This window comes from Lepeophtheirus salmonis, chromosome 2 (genome assembly GCF_016086655.4).
Source record: "Lepeophtheirus salmonis chromosome 2, UVic_Lsal_1.4, whole genome shotgun sequence".
Classification (NCBI taxonomy): domain Eukaryota; kingdom Metazoa; phylum Arthropoda; class Copepoda; order Siphonostomatoida; family Caligidae; genus Lepeophtheirus; species Lepeophtheirus salmonis.
Window position 1 is genome coordinate 5047576 of NC_052132.2, and position 24026 is coordinate 5071601.

Below are 24026 nucleotides of genomic sequence, written 5' to 3' on the forward strand. Positions count from 1 at the left end.
ATAATTATTAAAATTTTACCGTCTTTATTTTTGTTTTTACTTATATGAAAAAGAAGATTGTTTGTCAATAAAAAAAAAAAAAAAGGATTTAGAAAAATGTTATTTAAAGGTTGCCATGGCCTTGAAGCCCAAAAAATGGTTACCAAAACCATCTCATGAGCCTTAAAAACTTATATGAAAAATTTCAGCAAAATTAATTTGTTGGTTTGGCCGTGATTCCCGGACACACAGAGAGACATTTACATTTAATATATAGATAAGTTTAAGTAAAAATAAACACATCCTATGATTTACATCCATCCTGTTTTTATAATAAACTAAATTTTTGATTATTTTGCTCAACTAACTTCAAAAAAAAAAATCCCTTGCGCAAGCAGTCCATGTATTTCATCTCTATGAGTTAGATGTGATGACTAAATCATATTTGTACCTTCCATATCAGGAACGGCGAAAAAATTGGGCCTATAGATTGTAATTAAAAAAAGTTAACGCGAAATATAGATACACATCAGTGATAGAAAAAAAGAATTAAGATCGAACCGGAAAAAAAATTCGGTCTTGTACCGAGTCTCAACACTAATACATACAATAGTAGTAAAAGATAGATAGAATAATGATATTGGTTGCTCGTATTGTGAAAAAATGATAATGAACACATAAAGGAAATTAAGAAATAATAATGGTATTGAGCAAGGAAGTAGAACATATCGATGAAATGGCCTCCCCCCCCCTTGCTCCCTTGTACGATTGTATAATATATTAATTCATGATCTCCATATCACAAAAACCCCCCTTTTTCTATGTCTATAGATAAAATAACACTAAAATAATGATGTTCTAATGACTATTTTATTCTGTTTTTCTCTCTTTTATTCATAATGTTCTAGGTGGTCGGAGCTGACACGTAAACTGGAGCTTAAAATTGAAGTCCAAGAACTCAATGACGCTGGAGAGTATGTCGGGGTGGAGGTTCAGCCTCGCCTTGACGTTGGCTCTGGTGGAATATTTCAACTTCGACAGGGTCAACAAAGAAGGATTGTTGCATCTGTGGACCCTATTGCCAATTCTGGAACTCTACCCATTATTTGTGAGTCAATTACGAGCATTGCCGTGGGAAGTCCGTGTGTTAGATCCAAGTTGCAAAAACCTTTGGATTCCTATCAAGATGATGATCTTAATGCACTCAGATCAAAATGGAATGATGCATTGTCACGTCGAAGAGATGTAGGTTTACATATTGGGTCGGTTTTATGAGGGGATGTGCCCCAGGCTCTGTTCTTGATTGGTGACCCACGCTAGATTTTTTTTTTTGTAGACATTTATAATTGATTTTTTTTTAAATCATTCTAAACATAAAAAAATATTTTATTTTCTAAAGAATTAAAAATATTATTGGTGCTTCTACATGAAAATAGTCTGGTACAAAAATCAAGAAATAAAGGAAAACTTATTATTTAACTTCATTTATTCAAGCAAGTCCAATATGTCATGGACATTTTTGAGTAAATTATAGGCTTATTATTCAAAATTTTTGGGATGAGTTAAGATACCAAAGAATATAAGTTATAATTTAAAATCTTTATTTGATATAAGATACTGATATTGGCACAGACAAGGCTTCTTTCAAAACAAATCTATAATTTTTTTTTCATTTTGACTACTTTAAGAGTGTAATTTGGGTTCAACAATTATAGCTTCTCACAGTATATTTGAAATAAAATGTCAAATATTAAATTTTCTAGTAAGAATCAAAACAACATCCTTTATTTGGAGGAGGCTACAGCCTCTCCAGCCCCCCCTGTGGACGCCCCAACACATCAATTGTGCAAGTACACGTTGTTTAAGTGTGTATATAGGTGTATAGACGTTTACACGCACAATAGATGTGGCAAACCGCCTTTAGTTTATCTTTCTTCAATTGTAACAATCAACTTTAGCTTGATTATTTATTTTTAATTTTCTTTTGTTTTAGTATTTGGGAAATCAAATTCAAAAATACATGAAAAAGAATGTTAAAACAGATGTAGAAACAGAGCGAGAGCAATCCCTTGTGGCTCAATGGGTTTGCTTGACAGAGGAAAGAAACTCTGTTATGGTACCCGCTCCTAATTCAGGTGTACCTGGTGCCCCTGCAGATTGGGAGCCTCCAGATGGAACTGAGGTGCATGTTCCAGTCTTATTTCTGGATCTCAATGCGGATGATTTGTCTACGGGTAAGAGTTTTAGTTTGTTTGTATTTTTGTTCAACCGCCATGTTTCTAAACATGGTGGTTCCTTCTGTGCACCAACCAGTGCTGTAATCCTAGTTCGGTATGGGGCCGATTTGTTTATGGGGGTGGGTTACCTGGTATGAGTTATAAAGATATGAAGGATTTAAATTTTCTCATATCTGGTTTGGTTCGTATCTTTAGTCATAAATTTTGACTATCCGAACTTTCGGATCAAGAGACGAATACAAATTATGAGGGATACTTGGCCCTAAATTTATTAGCATTTTACCCAAAGTTCGGACCTAAGTAAAGTAGAATGAAGGTTAAGTTTACGATGCAAAACAATAACTAATCCAATGTGATTACTATTAGAACATAATTATTAGTTATTTCTAGAATTATTGTTATAACAACATTGGGCACGTTGTTACTTTTACGTTGTAGTGTTTTGTCGTTCTTTATCTATTCGGCCCAGTCTTACTGATAAAATACAAAGAAATAAAGTTGAAAGAACGGAAATTTAAGTATCCAAAAATGCCGCCATTAATATATGGATCATCATCTGTGGAATATTCAATTATTGTATTATCCTTATCCAAGTTCTACTGTAAATCCTTCATTTAAAATTATTCATCTCATTTTTTGAGTTGCAACTTGTACAATTTACTTATACACGTTACAACTAGTACAAAATTGCAACTACAAATAAGAGAATCATTGCCATAAATATATACATATAAATACATGTTTGAATAAGTATTGAGGCTTGGCATTACAAAGCAGATTTTGTGCGTGAGGTTTTCCAAACTCTATTTTTCTCTCTTACTCTCTCTGACTCTTATTTTTCAATGATTGAAAGGAATTCAATATTCTGTATATGCTGAACATATATACATTAGGGTGATGTTGGTGTCCAACAAATTCTAACATTTTGATGCACAACGTTTAACCCTTATTTCCTAATTTGTATACACCTAATGAACATTTCTGTACAATTTTATTAAAGTATATTTATTACAGCTTGAACAACAGAAAACCCATCAAATTTTAGAGAAAAAAAAATTGACAAAAGACTATTTAAAATCCATTGTTGGGTTGTTCAATGTGTTTAACATATTTTTTCCAAAATATATTTTTTCGATTAAGGTCTAATGATCAAAAAGTATTCATAACACTTTTTCCAAAAATGACTATTTAGTACCAATTGAGAGCTTCCAAAAAAAAGAAGTGAATGTTTATCTGCTTCATTGACCCTGCGCAATCTATATTTGATAATATTATGTAAAGCGTCAATATGAAAACAGTCTTGAACAAAAATAAAAAAAGTAGTAAATACCATTTCTTTTTTTACTTTATAAACATATTGGAGGGCTCTTTTTTTTAAAATTGAGGGATGTGTTAAGATACCCATGAATATTAGCTATAGTTTAAAAATTTTATTTGATTTAAGGGACTTATATTATAGGCCTCATGTGACCTCATTCAACCATGAAATCTATCAATTTACATTATTTTATTGTCACTATCAATTTTGTTACACTAAGGACAATTTGTGAAGTGTAATTATCGACGATGATTCTTCGAAGAATACAAATGTAACCCATACTCAATTTTGATAAAAATCAGTCCAGATTTTTTTTTCTTTCATTTTGATGGGTCATATATGCAGTATTTCACTTCCATGTAAATTTGATGGACTTTCTGCTGATGGTAAATAGAACGTTTTAACTGTGGTTTATAAATTAGATAAGAATGGATGGATATACCATTTTCGGGGCTTAAAGTTGATATTTTTGTTATGTAAAATGTACACATTCCCCATAAATCTTTATTAAACTCCATCCAATGGATGAATAAAAAAATATTTCACACCTTCATTGCATACTGTTAGTTACCAATGATAAACACTGAAAGTAATATGTACTGAAAATCCCTATTTAATCTTTAAATTTGTACAAATATTATTATTTTTTGGTCAATTGAGGGGGAAAAAAACGGAAGGTAAAACCAAGGATTTGTTGATGTGTTATTTTCTATATTGTTAAAGCAAAATGTCTATGTTTGTCGACGCCTAATAACTCTGGGTACTACCGCTAGTATAAAATACGAGGCTAGTTATTCATTTTTTCGAAATCTAAGTGAAGAAAGCAGCACTTGTAAATAAATGCTAGTCGTCTATCAGTCAGTTTATTACCAAAGTTTCAGCCATTTTGGAGGTATATTTGTTATGTAACAGGCCTTTTTAGTGAGTTGATGTGAGTGTTTTGTCAAAATGTACAAAATCGAGTATGGAACTGTCAATATATATATATATATATATTTTTTTTAGAAAGTGTAATCTTTAAATTTTTTCAAACTATATAAGAAATAGAAAGACTGGTGTTAAAATTTAAGGCATCTAAGTGTATCCAACTCGGAGACCTCGTGAACAATTATTTTGCAGAGGAAACCCCGAGTTCTATTTACGTGGGTTAAAGAGATGGGAGCATCCCTGGGGAAGTGTGTAGCGTTAATAAGAGACTATGTTGAAAAGTGAAAATAAAAAAACAGAAAAAAGGTCTTGTATTTTTGTTAGCTTGGAAACTTTTCAGACCACCCTCATAAAATTAGGTATTAGAGGAATATTATTCGTGAAGTATAAAGTTCTGAGCGTTTTTTCGCATTATTATGACAACAAAATTATATAGTTATGATTATCCGATTTAGATGGTTCCAAACGGATTTCTGGCTAATCTTCAGTTCTTGGACAATAGAATAAGTGATGATCAAATGCCGGTTCAACTCGACCATTTCAATTATTTTAAGTACATTTTCTGCGTCCATATTACCAGAACGGAATTTTTGGAGACATGGCTTTGCTCTTGCATTCGATACTGTATTAGGCCCATAAACAGCACATTTTTTTTTCGCCTCTTCATATAGATTCTAGTGATACGGAAGAATGTATCCTTTTTATCTTTTTTTTACTTCCATTTTGGAACGCTGCTACATACAACTGACTTCACCAAACATAAAAATGGAAGTAAACTTGTTTTAAGTGTAGGCATAACTTAATCTTTTTTCATGCAATGTATTAATCTTGAGATATAGCTCACTAAAGGCATCTAGTGAAAAACGCTCAAAACTTTTTACTCAACCTGATATTTTTGATTGACAGTAAATTTATGGTCCCATTTGGACATCCAATATTTTCACTATTTTTCTTAATTTATTAATGAAAAAAAGATTTTGTCCTTATAAAACTTGGCTGTGTAGCGCCTGCCCCCCGCCCCAAATGGCATCAAATTGCTGACGTCACATGAGAACGCTCTATATAAAAATATAATTTAATGAAATTGTACTGATTTGTTCATTTAGACTATGGTGTCCCCAGGAAGTGGGCTAGAGGGGCTGTAGACCCCCAAATTAAGGAATTTTTGCCTTTTACTAGATTTTGTTTTTGGTCAAGAGGAAAAAAATCTTGAGCAAAAATAGAGTTACAAAAAAAAACTTTTTTTTTTATGAATTTTTGAAACTTTTTTCCGAAAAGTTTAATATTTTGGATTTTTTTTCAAAAATTTCAACATTTTGAAATTAAAAAAAAAAAAAATGTTCTTGTTTTTAAGTAGAAAAATCCATAAATACTCGTCCCTCCGCCCCCTAATATATTCTTGCAGACGCCCTTATAGTTAAAAAATAGGCTCTCTTTGTCGGAGTACATTAAGGGCATTTGCTTCACCCTAACATACATATTCGAATATTCCAGGGGCTTTCTTACCATTTTTTGAACACCCAACTTCTTCTTCTTTTTTATAAGCATTGTACGCAGATCTAAATCATTTACCTCCTTCTCAAGATTTATGTGTGAAATAAACAAGGTTTATGAAGTTTTCTTCTCTTTATATTCTGTTTCTCATCTCACTTCTCAGTATTGAAGAAAAGGCTTGGAATTTTATTTTTTTATCAAGTCATAAATTTAAAAATATAAAGAATGCGTTAATATATCCCTTTTACTCTCTAAAATGTTTCTTAGATCACTTTTTCTTTTCTTTTTCCTCTGTTTTGTTTAGTAAGTCTCAAGTGTAGAGAAAAATTTACTATGTAAATATTCATGGAAGGACTGACTTATGGCCGAAAACAGCATACTTAGTAATTATACTCTAAATAATAAATTAAATAATAGAAAAACGCAACGGTGATTCAAATTATTACTTCTCTGTTATCAATTAACAATCATTCGACATGATGGATTATTATTTAAATTATGACTGGCAGAGATAGGTAAATTTGCTTACTGTTAGTGAGGAACGGTTGATGTCACGATGTAAATAAATAATTAGCTTCTTTTCCATTATTATATTTCATTTATTGACATCTGTAGATAAGAACTATAGTGCTTCCTGCTTGCTAAAACGTTTGAATTTTCAAAATAAGAACACTAATATTTTACAGGTTACCAACTTATACATGTAAAAAATATAGGTTGCTTGCATTTTGACAATTTTTACATCCCTAGTAATAATAAATAATAATATTCTCATATATTTTAAGTAACTCCCTAACAAATCCTAAGTATTAATCTTAGTCTTTCACGCACTGTGATTAATTTATACAGGGTGGAAACTTGAAACTTACACATTTGTATTATTTTGATTTGAGAGGTTCTGTGTGATGAAATTTGAACTGTCTGTAATTCTATGGTTAGCCATATATCTCAAGCACCTGGTGCTTTTTGACATTTTTAAATTGGACGAAGAATGTCATCACAGCTAGATTCAAGGCTTAGGACATCTCTTGTTCGTGCGGGTCAGACTCCAACAGAGGTCTACAATCCCCGTAATGGAAAAAAGCAATGATGACATTTGAACGGTGACCACCACTCCCAAACACCCAGCACCATCCATAATTAAAAGCGTTGTTACATTCAACCGTATTGTGGCGCCCCTGGTCTGGTTTCCAGAGGGTTATTGGCTCAAGGCAGCCTTGTACATCGACGTTTGTAGGGCTAACCTGTTTGCCTGAATCCAGGCCAATTATTCCGACGGCAATCTCGTCTTTCAAAAAGATGGGGCCCGCTCACACTTCTAAAATTACTCAGATCTTCTTAGTTAAAAACACCGCTCTCTGGAAAAAGAGAATGTGACCAACATAGAGACTGCATGTCAACTTTGCTCTCTGGCCTGCACATTGAGAGGAGGTTCTGTAGCATCTGTCACCTTGAAGCCATAAGGACCTCTGTCGACGAGGAGTGGGGTTCTGTTGACCCAAAATTCTTGCGCAATTCTTGCAACTATTTTGACAAGAGGTTTGTCGCCATCTTCGATGCTTATGGCAGCCGAATAGAATAAGTCAATTTGACATTGGCTATGTATCAGACAAATATTACTACAGATTTTTGTTCAATGTATAATTAAAGAATGGCAGGCTATTTTATTTATCTTGTTAAGTGTGTAAGTTTCAAGTTTCCACCCAGTACATATTACTCTTTCTTCAAGAATAAAATAATAATGATAAGAATTTTGGAAAATTAGAATAACTACAAAAATACTTGCATTATTTTTTCATTGCTTGAAGTCATTAGACGAATAATGTTGGATCAAAAAATCCTGGATCGCATTTGACTCTTCAAAATAAAGAAACAATAAATTACCATGTATTTACTCTTGCTAAAATATTCAATGATGCATTTAAAGGCAATGAAAATAAATAAGGATTCTGCAACATATTTGATTTAATAGCCATTAAAATTCCCTCCGCCTCTCTCCTCATTTATGTAGTAGTATGTATCTCTTAATAAACACGTGCGAATGAAGGAAGAACATAATGAAATATGCAAGGTTCATGGTTTAATTGTATTCCTTGCACAAAAATTATGTGTTTCTGTATAATACAAAAAGTAGGATATTGCAAAAAGAAATAACAAGTCAAATAGTGAATCACGCCCCTTCATATGTACATCACCTTTGCTCATTAATAAGTATAGCTTTAAAATATATGACCTGGAACGTGTGCTAGACTTTTTGTGGTTATCACATTCATATTGTTTATGTATAGAATAATAACCTTAGATGATAATAATTATATCCTCCGTAATGTTAAAGAAAGAAACCGGGAATGACCGTGTGGTCACGCTGATAATTAGAGAATGTTTGGGAGTAGCTATCATGACGTTTCATTAAATTAGCTGCTAAGTAGTGATAGAAGGAAGTAAACACTAATCCCTCTCTGTATCTAGCGAGGTTATGGCAGGAGCGTCCCCAGGGAAAGGGAAGCAGTTGCTCCCCCCTCCAAAATGGAGAAATTTTAAGAAATCACTTCTATGGGCCAAAAATTACCCCCCCTCCGAACACACACACACACACAAAATCAATTTAAGGATTTGTTATCTTTAAAAAAAAAAGATAATTAAATTAAAAAAAAAAATTAATGTTGTTCATGGGAAAAAATTATTTTTGAGGGTTTTTGTTCAAAAAAAAAAAGAAAGAAGGTTATTCGTTGTGGGGAAAAATATATAAAAAAATCCTGCAGACGGCCCTTGTATACGTTCCTCTTTGTCATTTATGTTCAAATACATTCGTGGTTAAACTTTATGGTTTATAATGCGTACAGGTTTGTCTCCTCAAGAATGAAGTAATAATGAGTTTTCCCTGAATTTATATGTTCTGGTAGGAACTACAAAAACACATTATAGTATTATTTTCACCTATGATAATAACTAGTGTGTGGTGGCATGAAAGACGGAGAGTAACAATAAGGGCATTCTTGAGAGTCCTTGTTGAACTTGTAGTAGAATTATGGATCAATATTGGAGTAATTCGAGTCCTAATATATTTATTTCCTTCCCCTCACGGCTGTTGGAGCTGATCTTATACAAACTTCATGGCAGGTAATGGTAGTTATAACTGTCAATCCTTTTTTGACTCATCCTAGAATTGAGGATTGACGCCAGAGTAATTCTAGCCTATACGTCATAATTATATATGGAGAAGGATTAGAGCTTATTTCCTTGCATGCACGGCTGCTTGCAGCTGGTATAATAAAAAGTCATGACAGCTAAGCTGCTTTTCTCTCAAACATTCTTCGAATTGACATCTCGGTTTATTTTATTTTTACATACCGGTAGGTCATATTTTATACAACTCTGATAATAGGATGGATTTTTTGGGGAGTGCGAGGAGAAGGCGGGAGCTAGACTTATGATATTATATATTATGTTTGGGGGGGATGAGCTACGGCTATAAAGAGAAGAACCTTCTTGATTAAAATATAATTAATTCCGGGAAAATGATATAATTATATTTAAATACAGAGTTAGTTATTTCACACCAAAGATAGGCGAGAATGCTTACTGCAAAGGGAGAAGTTAACTCCACGACGACATATTAAATAATTTATAACAAAAGAAAAAAGCACACGTAGCAACCAATACTTTTCTTATTGCAAAAATTGTCTTTTTTATATTCAAAAATCAAATCTTTGCTCATAAACTAATTGTTCTTGTATTTTTTTTCCTAGGTTATGCGGAATCAGCTGATGAAGTTATTATGTATGGATCCAACTCAATTTTACCAAAAGAGCATGGTTCAAAGTTTTTCAATTTACCCATTATTCGATTCCTAGAAAATGAGGTTGGATCTGTTGCAGCTTGGGACTCATCCATTCATGACTCTTTGTGCCTGAATCGAGTTACGCCGGGTAAGTCATTTATCGGTTTTGTGTGTTGAGTAGGGTGGATATAGGTGAATATTGCCTTTCAAATTCAGTCTAAAAAGATGAAATCTTCTTGGGGCTGTTTTCTTTATACATTAAGACCAGGTGGTCCGTATACTTTTTTTATATATAAATTTATGAAATGTATGAATAAGTCATACCGTTGGAGATTGACATAAAATCAAAAAAAGATCTCAATAAAAGTATAAAAAAACGATTAAAAATATGTTTTCCAATAACCAAACATGAATTAAAATGTGTTTAAGATTTAATTAATTTCAAAATATAAAAAAAAACCACCTAAAAACAACAATGATCCAACCACCAGAAAATGCCCTAGCGTTCCATATACAGGCAAAATATCATAGACATGTGTAAATCTATTACCAGGAGGTCCATTGAAATCCAAATACTTCCTAACTCAATAATTAATTAAGGTTGAGTGAGTGATGGAAATCAATTCATATTTCGATATATCAAATCATTAACAATTAGTTAGAAAACAAAACAAATTTGAGCTCTCTAGCGTACGTAGAAGTCAAGAAAATGACACTTGAAAGTGATAGACCCAATTTCTATTTGCGCACTTCAAGCAGTTGGTCGTCTCTGGAACATCCGTCAAGTTCATCAGCAAGTCCGAAACAAGTCTTCTATATTGAGAACTGACCACTGTTTCACTTATCTACAAAATCTATGCAATATGAAGTATATCCGAAGGCACATCTCCAAGGGACTTTATCCCCCTCAAACAAAGGAATTTTATTTATAGTTTGAAACATTCTTCGATTGCTACAAAAAATGTAAAAATAAAATAGGGCTTTAAAAAATGTTTATAAGGATGAAAGATCATTGTCACAAACAGGGGGGGGGGACATCAAAAATAGTACTTTTTCCCAGACGCCATAAAAGTAGGACCCCCTTCTTTTGCGTTGTTGGGTCATACAATGTGTCTGAAGTATAATAACTACGTGACCCCCGATTTTGTCCGTTGGCTAAAACCTACATTATTTATTGTTATTTAAGCCATAAAACACGGAAATGACCAATTAAATCTTTAGGCAGAGTAGGTTTGCCCTCTAAAACATTTTTATTAAATCCTGTTTTTGACTATATAGGTAAAAAAATTAAGGCAATAACAATTTATGAATAAAACATTCCAGCATTCAAAATATAAATTATTTATGTTATCATGAATACTTTTCCAACAAAATGTGTCTCAATCTAGAAGATCAAATATTATTAAATCGATTATTTGACTAATTGTAGTAATAAATAATTAATATTCTTGAGGATGGAGGATTTAATATTTAAATATTTTTCATATGTATTTTATTAGTATTATTTGATTAGACGTAATCGACTTATTCATTTTTAATTTTGAACTTTTCTTGCCTCTGACATATTCATTACTTCTTACAATTAATCAAATATATTTAATTTAAAAACATTTCCACGCAACCTTACATTGCATATTTATTAAATATTCTATAAGAAAATTTAAAGTTAAACTGAAAAATCAATCAAAATTGAACATTTTTTTTAAACAAATTTTTTTAAAGGCGTAATAGAAGGTTTATTCTTTAGTTTTACTTATAAAAAAATGCAATAGAAAAAAAATATTTAAGAAATATTAGCTTCTAAATAAGACGCTTTATTTTTATATGATTGGAATCAGCCCCAATTTCTAGGAATTGTATCCAAGATCTCTTTATAAATATTTTATCTTTGGAATGTTAAAATGTTTTTAAGTATACATTCATTATTTATTACAAACTTTAATTTTCATCCATATGCTTATTTATCTACAAATATGATTCTGAATTGGGATTATACTCAAAAGCGCAATTTTCAAATAAAGAGCTCTAAGAGGAAACCTACAGTAATTTGTAAAATTTTAAGATAATTTTCGTGTTCTATGGCTTAAATAACATTATTAATTGTGGTTTTTAGGGGCGTTCCAAAACCTAAATTTTGTTTCAAAGTGTCATGGTCGTAAGCAACGCTTGATCCTTATTATTGAAAGATTGCGGTAATTGAATTTCAAAGTATTAATATTACTGGGGCAAAATTGTAAGCCATACCCAAAGTTGATAAACCAACCACTCTAATGTAATAGGTTGGTGGAAAAGTAATTTCGTATTTTCCGCTTTATTTCAATCCTTTAAAATAAGTGTTACAATCATTCAATTTAAGCCAAGTATTCCCCATTCGGTTTGATAACTTGTTGGCAACGAGAATCCAACTTCATAATGCCCTTCTTATATAAGTATTTGCCCCTATTGGCAAAAAACTCAAACAATCAATTTTTATATGGCTCTATTGATGCGATATTTGTACCCCGAAGCTTGTTGGCCATAGACATGAACAGGTAGTAGTCACTTGGTCCCAGGTCTGGTGCACTTTCCGAAATCCCAGATCTTCTGGCGTGTCATTAAAGATTTTGTGCGGGCTGGCGTTGTCTTGGTGAAGACTGGATCGCCAGCTTCAAACGCTTGAGTTGTTCACTCTAGACGACAGAATTTTGAGGGGGAAAAAATAATCGCTCGAATCATTGTTGTGCAAGACAACCCGGAAGAGTATTGGCCCTGTATATACATGACCAATTTTCTTGCTCGCTTTCAACCCGTTTTTCCTTTTCAGGTAGTAAAAAAGTAAAATATAGCGATTTTTTCCTTCGAGACGTCCGTACTCGATGAACCATAATTCATGACCCAACAGGGTATGTATTGGCCAAAAAGCGTTTGTATTATACAATTACACTTTTAGTGCACCTGATCGTATGATCCGATGTGACCAATAATGAACAAGATATATTTTGTTAAGAAAAAAAGGCAGGAAATACGAAATTACTTTTTCTCCAAGCTAATATGTATGATGACTGAGGGGACTCTCTCATTGATGGGTGGTGGTATTGTGATGAGAGGGAGGATCAGATCGTATTTAAAAGGAAATAGATTATACATTTATATATATTTTGTGAATGAATGTAATATTCTTAAATATAATATCCATCAAAATCTTAATAATATACGGGTATAATAATGTATATAAAATATATATATTTCATATCATATTAGAATGTTATTTATCTGGTTAAATTGTTATTTTTGGAAAGAAAGAAACTGTCAAGCACAAATAGTATTAAAAGAAGGGAAAAAGTCTAAGTACATCCTTACATTATAGAAATATATATGGATGGATGGATGATTGTATGTAGTTTCCTCTTTAAATTTATAGCTGTACTACAAGGGTAATAGTTATTGTTGGATCTCATAAAATGTCCCTTATCTTTTAAGAAAAAGATGGATGGATCCCTGGGATTTACACCATCCCTCCTTGTCTTTTTTTTTCTTCACTCTAGATCAGGGGTTCTCAACAGTTCTTGGGCTTGAGCCAAAATAAGATAAAGAGATAATCTTGCAGGAGCGTCCGCGGGATTGCATATATGTATATTTTGGGAGGGAGAAGGGACGCTCAGTTTTTTTTTAACTTTTAACCTCTGTTTTCTCATTAAAATTTTTCTAAAATAAAAATTCCTTCATCTAGGGAAGGGGCTACAACCCACTCCCTGCGGACGCCCCTGTCTTGTAAGCGCCAGGTTATTTTGCCTCAAGGATATTTTGCGTTAATATATGAATAAATGAGATTTATACATCATTTTTGTTATTTTTGGCTAAAATTGATGTTATCTTAAAATTCTTAATCAAAATGTATAATGTGTAGTGCTATAAAACCCTTTAAATGGTTGTTTCCTTTCGGAAAAATGATGGAATCATCCCCCCCCCCCAAAAAAAAAAAAGTCAAAGCATACATCAACAAAATCTCACTATGAAAAAAAATCGAACCAGAGACAAAATAGCTAATAAAATTAGTATAGTCAGAAAAACAAAAATAAATATTCACGGCAACGAAACAAATAGAAGTACTCCTAATTACTTCTCTGTTAGTAATTATCATAAAGCATGATATTTGGTGTGGTAACCCCCTTGGCCTCTTCTTATGTTTCCGCAAGCCGGCGGTCGTTCTGGTGGTTGTGGAATTGATCAACTGTGAAAATCTTCTTGTCCAAGAAAATTGTCACGATTGACCTATTTACCTTGATCCATATGAGGATTTTCTTGCACCTCTCGAGCCTCCTGGTTTTTAACCTCATTCAGAAGGTGGTGTGGGGTCCGTTGTGAAAGAAACTAATCACCAGGTGTACTTGTTCTTCTGATGATCCTAGGAGCCACAGAGAACTCGTTGGTGAGGCGATTTATCTACTTTGTGGGATCCTCCTTAATATTCCTTTCGAAACGGAACAAGAACTTTGTATCCCTCTTTAAATTATCCCCTCCACTTCCTGACATCCTAGAGAGGTCTTCTCGATTTTTTTTTTTTATCTTGGGCAACTTATAAACCAGGTTTCTTGTACGCTTAACAATGTCATCACATCCATTTCAGCATCTAGGAGATTTGCAAAAAGCGCTGCCTTTTTGCTTGTCGCTCGCTCATGATGATGAAAGGATTAGTACTCCGGTGCTCCTTTTTAATGGTCCTGGAAAAGGATAAAATGAATAAAATATTAGTCATTTGTACATATCATTTTTTTTATAAAAGTGTTGTCGAATAATTACAAATATAATTTTTGAGGTGTTTATTGTCGTGAAGAAACAATTGAAATGGCAAAAGGGGTATTATGTTTGGTTTTTTTTTCTTCCCACAAAGAAAGGACACAAAAAAATTTAACTCTATATTTTTTTAAAAAAGTTTTCGGTCTATTCATAAAAGTTAAATCCCTGTGTTGTGTTCAACTCCTTTAAAAAAGATTTAATTTTTTTTTTTTGTGTGTTTGTATCTTTTATGTAATGAACTTTTTTTCTTTCTAGGCAATGAGAGAGCCTATCTCATCGTCAAGGCAGTGGTTCGCTTATCTCATCCAACTGTGATGGACCTTGTACTTCGAAAAAGGGTCTGCTTCAATATTTACAAAAAGTATTCCCTCACAGACAAAATCCGACGCTCCATGGGACATACATCCAATTTATCTAGTCTAAGCGCCGTCTATGAAATCGTTTCAAACATACCAAAGGTACATACTTTAATACTGAAAACATTGTTTGCAGCGGCGATTTTAGGGTCTGTGTGGTCTGAAATAATCACACATGCAACTTAGCTCTTTTTTTTTTTTTTTTTTTCCCCTCTTGAAGGAATAGTGTAAAAAAAGTTGTTGACACTATTTCCCCTTTTTTTCAACCAATCACTCGTTTCATATACCCCTCATGTAGGAATAGTAATATGCCATGATTATTCCAGGCCTTAAGAATTTAATGGGCTAAGTTATTAAGTGCGGATTTTATTAATAATTAATCTTAGCAGGATGATCGTTTAAAAAAAGAGCGCGATTTTTATGGAAGACAAACTTTACAAATCTTGCTAATGAATATATTTTATCTAGGGCTTTGTACCTCAAACTTTGTGTGGCACTCATTTTAAGAAATAAATAAGTAATAATAGTATATTATAAATAATGACAGACGCATTCATACATGTTAGTGTGAGTACTCTGTGGAAATGCTTCACTTGATCGATAAGGCTGATAATGATTCTTCTAGATTCATGGAATAATGACGCATACAGCCAAGCTTCTTTTTCTTTATCTTCCCTCTTGAAGGAATAGATTAAAAAATGACAATGACTCTTTTTTTCATCCAATCACTCCTTTTATATTCCCCTCATGTGGGAATACAGATTATTCCAGGTTTTTTTAAAGAAAAAACCAAGCCTCCTTTAAATCAATTGTGTTCCTATTTCATTTAATGACATTTTTTAGATAAATAATATTTCTTTCTATTTTTAAAATGACCTTTCTTAATATTTATAATAAAAAAATCTTCTTGGTCCATATATTAAAATTGCCAGACAAATTTAGTCTCTACTCTGTAATCTCCTGTGGAAATCCTTGAGTGTGATGACGTTCAAACACTACAATCGATGAGTCTTTGTGGAGTAGGATCTTAAAAATAAGTTGCACATTCATGGGTTATTATTATTATTTTATTTTTTTGACTAGAAATGACGTAATTCGTCTTATAGTGTAATATAATTATATTACACTATTAGACGAATTATAACATTATATGATAATATATATAAAATATAATAATGTTTATCCCCTATCATTAGAGTTCTATAAAATCAGTCCTAAAAAGTTGGAACGGCTTTTTCTTATTGACAATCTTAACAGATTTTTTTAATTTTCCAAAGGTGTACCATTATTATTTCATTCTTGACGACAGAATATATAAGTATTTAGTCATAACTGGTGGGTGTGTCCGTGATAGACGGAGAGTAATAACAAGGGTTTGCTCGGAAGTTATAAGTGAAAGTCCTTTTTAAATAAAATAAAAAAATCCACAGCAATTTTGTTGTAAAAAGCAAAAATTCATGTCCATACCCAGCGTACACCCCTGATTTATGCGGATGAAAATTTAGCAAAAAAAAAAAAATGATTGGATGGGAACGCACTGATTTGCATTTTTATGTTTTTTTTATGTTAATTTATTCCTTGCTTCTCATGGAATGAAGTTGATGATGACCCCTAAGATCCATTCATCATTTATTTTTCATAATCTTCTTGAGCTGTCTTCATTTTTTTTAGGGATGTATACTCGTACATAAATATGTATGTATGTATGTATGCTTAATCATATGAATCTATGTATGTATTTTCTTATAGGAGTAGTAAAATGAAGAAAGAAAATACTTCATTTGAAGATGAAGAAGAAACATATATCTATCTATTTTTTAGTGTTGTGTTCGATTTATAAATATGGAGTTCGAGTTATTTTTAATTTCTTTTAAGAGACTTATATAGGCCTTAATATGGTCCCTTTTAAATAAACTCATTTGTAATAACGGGTGCTCATAAAAAAATCTTTACACTTCGTTTTTGCTACATAACTCAAGGTATTTTTGAATGTGGTAAAATTGTTTGGCAAGAAACCAACAGAGATTGCCATGTTACCATGGATCCAGACCAACTACTTGGACATGGATGTGGTGTTCCAGCAGTATGGTGCGCCTGCAAACACGCCCAAAAATGCCAAGAAGTGGTTCGAGGACTTGCCTTTCTGGGCAAAGAAAATGTGGACTTAACTATTTGAGAGCATGTTGAGTCCAAGGCCTGCACCGTCTGTCACTCAAATATCAACAACCTCAAGGACACTGTCAACCAGCACTGGTATGCCATGTATAATGACTACTTCCGCAATGGGTGTAAAGCCTTCTTTCGCCACGTTATGATTTGTAGTGATCCTTTAATCCAGGGGTATTCAACACGTTGTCCGCTTAATGTTTAAGTGTGGGCCACTACTCATTCTCACTTCAAGTAGTATTTTTGAAAGATTATCGCTCTTGGAATTTTTTTAATGTGAAAACAGCAGGGAAAAAAATTATAAAGGATTTATTTTCTAAAAAAGAAGGCCATTCGATCAATTATGCAGCGGAATAATTTTTTTTTAAATTAAAAAAAAAACACAACCTATGAATGCCCTGCATAGGGTAGTCATATTGTTCTTTATAAGCAGCTTGGTTTTGATAAATTAGATTTGGCCTAAATATTAAATACATATGTATTTATTACTTTTTTTTATTTAAAGCCAATTTTTTTAAATTTAATTAAATAGCTTCCTTCTGTGGCCTGTTTAAATATTTCAAGTAACAAGTCGGCCCATGATATTGAAAGGTTGGAAATCCCTGCTTAAATCTCTTAAAAAAATGTTCTATTTTTCAAATCCCTGAAGATTTCTGTGGACACAAATTCTAAAAGAATCACATTTATTTTTTGTTATATCACACCTGGGATAGTATAAAATAATATGTTAGTCCGTATTCCTGAGAGAGAGCATATGAGCTGTTGATATTGATATTTTGGTAGAACGGGTGGAATCATCAATCATGGCCAAGCAGCTGCGGAAGAAAAATTATGAGAAAACTCGTCGGATTTTGGATCAGTGAATGTAGCGATCTCTAGGAAGACTCAATCCATGAACCCCTTTTGTTGATAACTGTTGAAGTAATTATGATTATGGATTCACATCGATCAATGAGTCCCTGAAGTTTATTAAGTGTCTTCCGCTTCGTTGTATCGGTCTAATCTAATTTATCAACTGGACATTCAAGACTGTTTACAAGGTTAGCAACACGTTGAGGAGTGGATACACTATTTTCAGAGATAAAAAGAGAGTAGGTATGCCAAAAACAAAAAGAACACAAGCTAAGATTGAGGTGGCCTTCGGTTTGATAGAAGCCAAACCTTTTTCCCAAGGGAGATGGAAGTTCCTGACAAGACCATGACGTTGCTTTAATACTTAATTAAGGTAACTCCCTACAAAGCCTCAGTCTTACTCTCTGTTTTTCATGAGTTCACTCATGCGTAGTTACTAAATACTTAGATGTTATCTCCTCAAGAATAAAAGAATAATGATACCAATTAGAGTAAGACAAAAAAAAAAAACATATTTCAAGTTGCTAAGAACAACAAAACTCGCGCGCTAAAGAGTGCTTAGGATTTACAACTCAAATGTATTCCCCCTTTCATTTCTTTGTTAATATGATTCACTGAGCTTTAACTACACATGCTTTTCCCTACATGGTTACTTTTTAGATTACCCATTTTTCATATATTAAGCGCACACTTCACAAACAGTCAAACGTTGCTTCTTTTAATATACATACATTGTGCAATTTAACAACCAATAACAAAAAAAAGGATTTTTTTTTAAACTAATCGTCCGATTTTAATTAAACTTGAAAAAAATATATATAATTCTATATAATCGCCTTTGGCGTCAATAATGGCCTGGACTCTACCTCGGAGGAGGTCTTGTGAGCAGTTTTCTTGATAGGCAGATTCATGGGTTCCTCCGTAACTCTGGGCATCAGTTTGGATATTGTGTTACAGGAGGATCTGTTGGTTTGTCGCTCAACTATACCTCCACACAAAAATAAAATCCCTGGGATATAGGTTTGGAGACCTAGAACTCCATCCAACAAAGTGTTGTTTTTTTTTGTTTTGTTTTTTGACAAACAGGTCAACTTATTCTTGCAGCGTGGCATGGTTGTTAATTCATAATCATCTCCAGACTCTTCTAGTTCCTTCTTGACTCTCCAGACAATGGGCCTGTCCATGTTTAAGGAGTATGAAATCCCAAAAGTGTTTTGTCTGGTGTGGCCTTTTCCACGATTCTGGAATAAATATTTCGTTGATCGATGCCATTTTTTTTAAATTGATGCCAAACAGTTTAGTCTAGCCGCTAACACAACAACCGCTACCTCTGCATGTGCTCAAAGTTTTTTTGTTAAATACTCTGCTTGACTGAGTATATACTCAATAAAAATGCAGAAAGAACTAGAAATGAGACTAATTCTTACTCGAATATTTCGAGTTTTCGTAGTGTTTTTTAAATAATATTTCGGGAGGAGGGGTTGAAGTCATTTTGAGAAAATGATCTACACTTTCGTTTTGTAAAGTCGAGTTTGAAATATATTCTTGGCAACACTAGTATTTATTTATACATATATATTTATTAAAGTCGAAGGGAGATTTTCTTGGATTTGGTAGAAGTTTTTTTTTTTTTTCCTTTTCTATTCTTTTTTTTCTTCCTTGTCCTTAAAAGAAATAATTCTTAACGACAACCCCTTGATCCCCCCTTCTCGTCGTTCGTTTTTCTTCTCACTTTCCTATAACATGTTCAAAATCGATAAATCACCATATACATATATTTTATTTTTATTTTTCTTAATCAAAAATGGTACAACACTTCCTTTTATTAACATTAACAGATTCTTTTTCCCCCTCTTCTCTATAAATATATGATAAAAGACTACATAGTACAAACATACAGGGAGAAGAAGAAACCTCCCACTCAATTAAAAGGACATTGGATCCTTTTTGCATCGACTTTTACAATAATTGATGGGCTCGTCAGCATAAAAACAATCTGGAACAAAAATAGATTTATTTTGCAACCAATATTTTTGGAAATATTGCCCTCAGATCATAGACAATCATGCTAAAATCGATACCATTACATACGGTCTCATACAAGAATTCTAAATTGGTGTGATTTGTTCCAATCGGACAATCGGAACCGGATTTATTCCAGAAAACAAACTTTTTCAAGACCTATGCGTAATCGTCAATAACTAATTCCTTAATACACTAATCCTATGCCAATTAAATGTTGCATCTTTTTGTATAATTTAACTATCCCTCTAAAACTACTGAATGAAAGTTATTCAAAGAGAAACAAAAAAATCAAATATTCACAGGGCAATCTTCCTTAAACCATATGCGGATCCCTTAAACAGTATGTATAGTTATCTAAGTCGTGTGTATTTTTTAGCTCCTCGTTTTTTTGGAATTGGTAATCTGAATAATGAATTGTCTATTCTCCAGCTGTTGTCATTGTTATTTAACTCATTTTCCTACTACATTCCATTATTTTTAAAACCTGATTGAGCATTTGTGAGTGCCCATAAACGACGGAGAGGACTTGATGACTTATTTTGGAGTTATGATTGTAAGTCCTTCTTGAACCCTGAGTAGAATTAAGGATCAACATCAGAGTAATTCTTGCCATTGTCTTTTTTTTAATTTCCTTCTTTTACCTTGTCACAGCTGACCTTAACAAACGTCATGGCACATAATCTGCTCCCTCATTAAAAACTATTCTAATGATCAGTGGTTACCCAGTCGATTTGTTTTTTATTAAATATGGCCAAAATACATACGGTTTACATCACTATACATATGTACTTAGACGTGCATAGAAGGTCGTTGTCCTTTCAGTCTTTATTTAAAAATCTTTTGTGTCACATAAAAAAATAAAAATGAACATGCTATAGATTCGACTTCATCTATTCTTTCATGTTGTATTGATAAATTATATGTTTCTACACTTAGATAGGTTACACTTGTATATAGACAAAATAAGTCGTTCATTTGAAAAGAAATTGAAATTGGACCAGAAAATAAACTATTTTTATGAACAAGAGAGGAATATTTATGTACATACATAATAACATGTAGGTATAGAGTTGTATAAAATATAAACATTTTGTAATTCCATGGTTAATTAATAAATTACACCTTCAATTCAAAGTGTTTGGATCTTAATGGACCACTCGGTAGGGTATACAATAAAATGTACAAGACTTATGTTAAATGTATAAATCTTGCTATTTCATATGGATTTTTAGTACATATAATTAATATGATTTATCTAAATTATCAGTTATCATCATTATTATCAAATAGTATTCAATGAAGATGTTAAGTCTTTTTTTTTGTATGCTTAAAGTCATTTGATGAAGTATCCTAAAGATTTATTCGAGTTTTTGTGTTATATGTTGTAAAATATTATTTATGTCCCCTTTATATGATTTTATTTGGAAAAGGCCATATTGGAGGCGATAATAGTCTTTTAAATCAATAAAGATTTTAAACTACAATTAAAATTCTTGGGTATCTACACACATCCCACAAATTTAAATTCAAAGTCTGTAATTGAATCAAATGAATTGAATCCATTCAACAAAAAACCCACATTGTCATGAACCTTTGACATCTGTCTTTTGAAGGTTGGTACCATCTGAAAATGAGTTGAATTAAAATAGCGCCAACTAAGTGTGAATCCAGGAACTTGTCAGCCCATGTGTTATATAAAGTAACAAAATTAGTTTGGAATTTCTCTATTCTTGATTTTTATTCAAAATCAACTTGATGTTGGTGTATATAGGTTTATTTATAGTACTTATATTTCTGAAAAATAAGTGTTGTTTTATCACCCCCAAAAATGTTCCTTCCTATTGAACTGATAACTCATATAAGATGATAAATATATTTTTATTCTCATAATACTCTAGAAACCCATCATTAATTAGAAGCTCTCTATATTTTGACCAAGGAGGGATTAATTTTTATATATATAAAGGTACGTGAACATTCATAAATATAATATAGTCTTTGATTCATCTTCTTTTATATTTATCTTTTTATGGGTGACGAACCCATCCATAAAGAGCCAGAGCTTTCATTATATATTCACTCAATGAAAAAGAGGCAAATAGTAAATATTAGTGATGTGATGTGAGCGGAATTATACTCGTTACTCGACCTCACAAACTTGTCAGTCAAAAAATCATATTTGTAAAATAATTATTGCAAACCTGCCTTTGTTAAATTTATCCTTTAATTTATGTTAAACAGATTAACTTAAAAATTGTATTTGAAACGTCGTTAAAAGCCTAATTCGACCGCTAATATAATCAACACGTCAATTTTGTACCAAAGTTGTGTTATAACCAATATATCTTTTGTGGCACGGATGTTTATTAATGAATAATTATTGTAGAATGATATAGTTTTTAAACGACTAACATTGATATTTTACGTATTCATCCTTAAAGAGGATACATTGATTTAAAAAAAAAAACATTCACCAATAAGTAATAAATATCAACATTCATAATGGGATCGGATTAAGGAGAGTGCTTCTTCGTGTGGACGTGAAACATTTCGAATCCTAATAATAGAAATACAAATGCGTTTTGAAAACGTTGCATTGTGGACGGGGCCTTAAAAAAAAAAGTTGGATATCTGAAGAGTGTAGATTTTTGAGCTGTTGTCGGTATTATTTAATTCTTGAGGAGTAAACTTCCTTTCCTACTCAATTCAATTATATTCAAGATCTGATTTAACATTCGTGTGTGCTCTTTGACTTTGATCATTTGTTACGGAGTTGTGTGTCCGTGTTGGAGTTAGGGTAGAATTTAAGATTGACATTGAATTAATTTTTGTCTATGTCCTTGTTTATTTTCCTTTCCCCTCGTTACGTCTTGACAGCCAAAACATTCTTCAAATTGTGATTTTTTGTGTCTTTTTTAACATGGCAAAAATACACACGGTTTCCATTACTAAAGATTTACATACCATAATGAGCTCAAAAAGTAAAAGAGAGAATCCCAAATTTGGACGATGTACCTGTAAATTATCGCCTTTTTGGTACAGGAGCCATATTTTTTGGGGTGTTTATTTTATTTTATTTTTACTTCCATTGACGGGGTTTTCTCAGGACTCATCACTATAAATACATAACAATGTATAATGTGTCTTTTATACGTACACGTAGAGATGAGTGAGGGTCATAAATAGAATTTTTAATGTATCTATTAATCATTTGATGGTTTACAAAATTGTGGAATTATCTTCCTTCCTTTTTTTATTATTATTTTTATCAAATACCTTCATCTAATTCTTGACCTTTACAAACTACTAATTAAATTCCAGGCACAGAAAATGATTTGTTGTAAAGCGTTGAGCAAATATAATATTATCATCAGTATACCTTCTATTTATTTTCTTCTTATTAATATGCCTTATCAATGTTCTCGACAACCTCTTTGATCTTCTGAAGTTGTTGTTTTATTTTTTAATTAAGATCCTCCGGACTTTTTATATACCGAGTGGAAACTTGAAAAGAACAAAGAAAGTAACCTGCTATTCTTTAATTACACATCTAACAAAAATCTTTATTAATCTTTTTCTGATACATAGACAATATCAAATTGACTTATTCTATTCGGCCGCCATTGCCCTCACAGATGATCTCTTGCGAAAAGAGTTGCAAGTATTGAGAAATGAGTTTGGGTCTATGGCAGCCCACTCCTCCTCAACAGTGGCCTTCATCGCTTCAACGTTTGGGTGAAGGATGCTACAGGCCCTCTTCTCGATGTGTGGCCAGAAATAAAAGTCAATGGGATTGACATTCGGGCTGTATGGTGGCAACATTCTCTTGTCCAAGAAAGCTATGTTGTTAGCAAAAAACGTCTCTGTGATTTTATCAGAATGAGCTTGCGCCCATCTTGCTTCAAGACAACGTTGCCGTCGGGTACATTTGCCTGGACCAGGGAAGTAGGCTGGCCTTGAAAACGTCCGATGTACTTTTTCCGGAGCCCTCCCTCCTCTCTGAGATCTCGTTGTACTCTAGCCTGTTCTTAACATTGCATATGGTCTTACGAACCATTCTTGTCTGCCTGGCCACCTCTCTTAGAGTGGGACCCGTACGAAGGTGAGGTGATACA

The 24026-nt window shown here is 32.5% G+C and overlaps 1 protein-coding gene across 2 annotated transcripts in view; it reads left to right on the forward strand.

Annotated features, from left to right (window-relative positions):
- Window positions 1-24026, forward strand: part of Khc-73 (Kinesin heavy chain 73) — a 217702-nt gene that overhangs the window by 104974 nt on the left and 88702 nt on the right. For both annotated transcript variants that reach the window (XM_040727993.2, XM_040727994.2), the window contains exons 13-16: window positions 888-1224; window positions 1973-2213; window positions 9705-9884; window positions 14768-14970. In XM_040727993.2, coding sequence (XP_040583927.1) covers window positions 888-1224; window positions 1973-2213; window positions 9705-9884; window positions 14768-14970 — 961 coding nt within the window. The remainder of the gene's footprint in view (window positions 1-887; window positions 1225-1972; window positions 2214-9704; window positions 9885-14767; window positions 14971-24026) is intronic.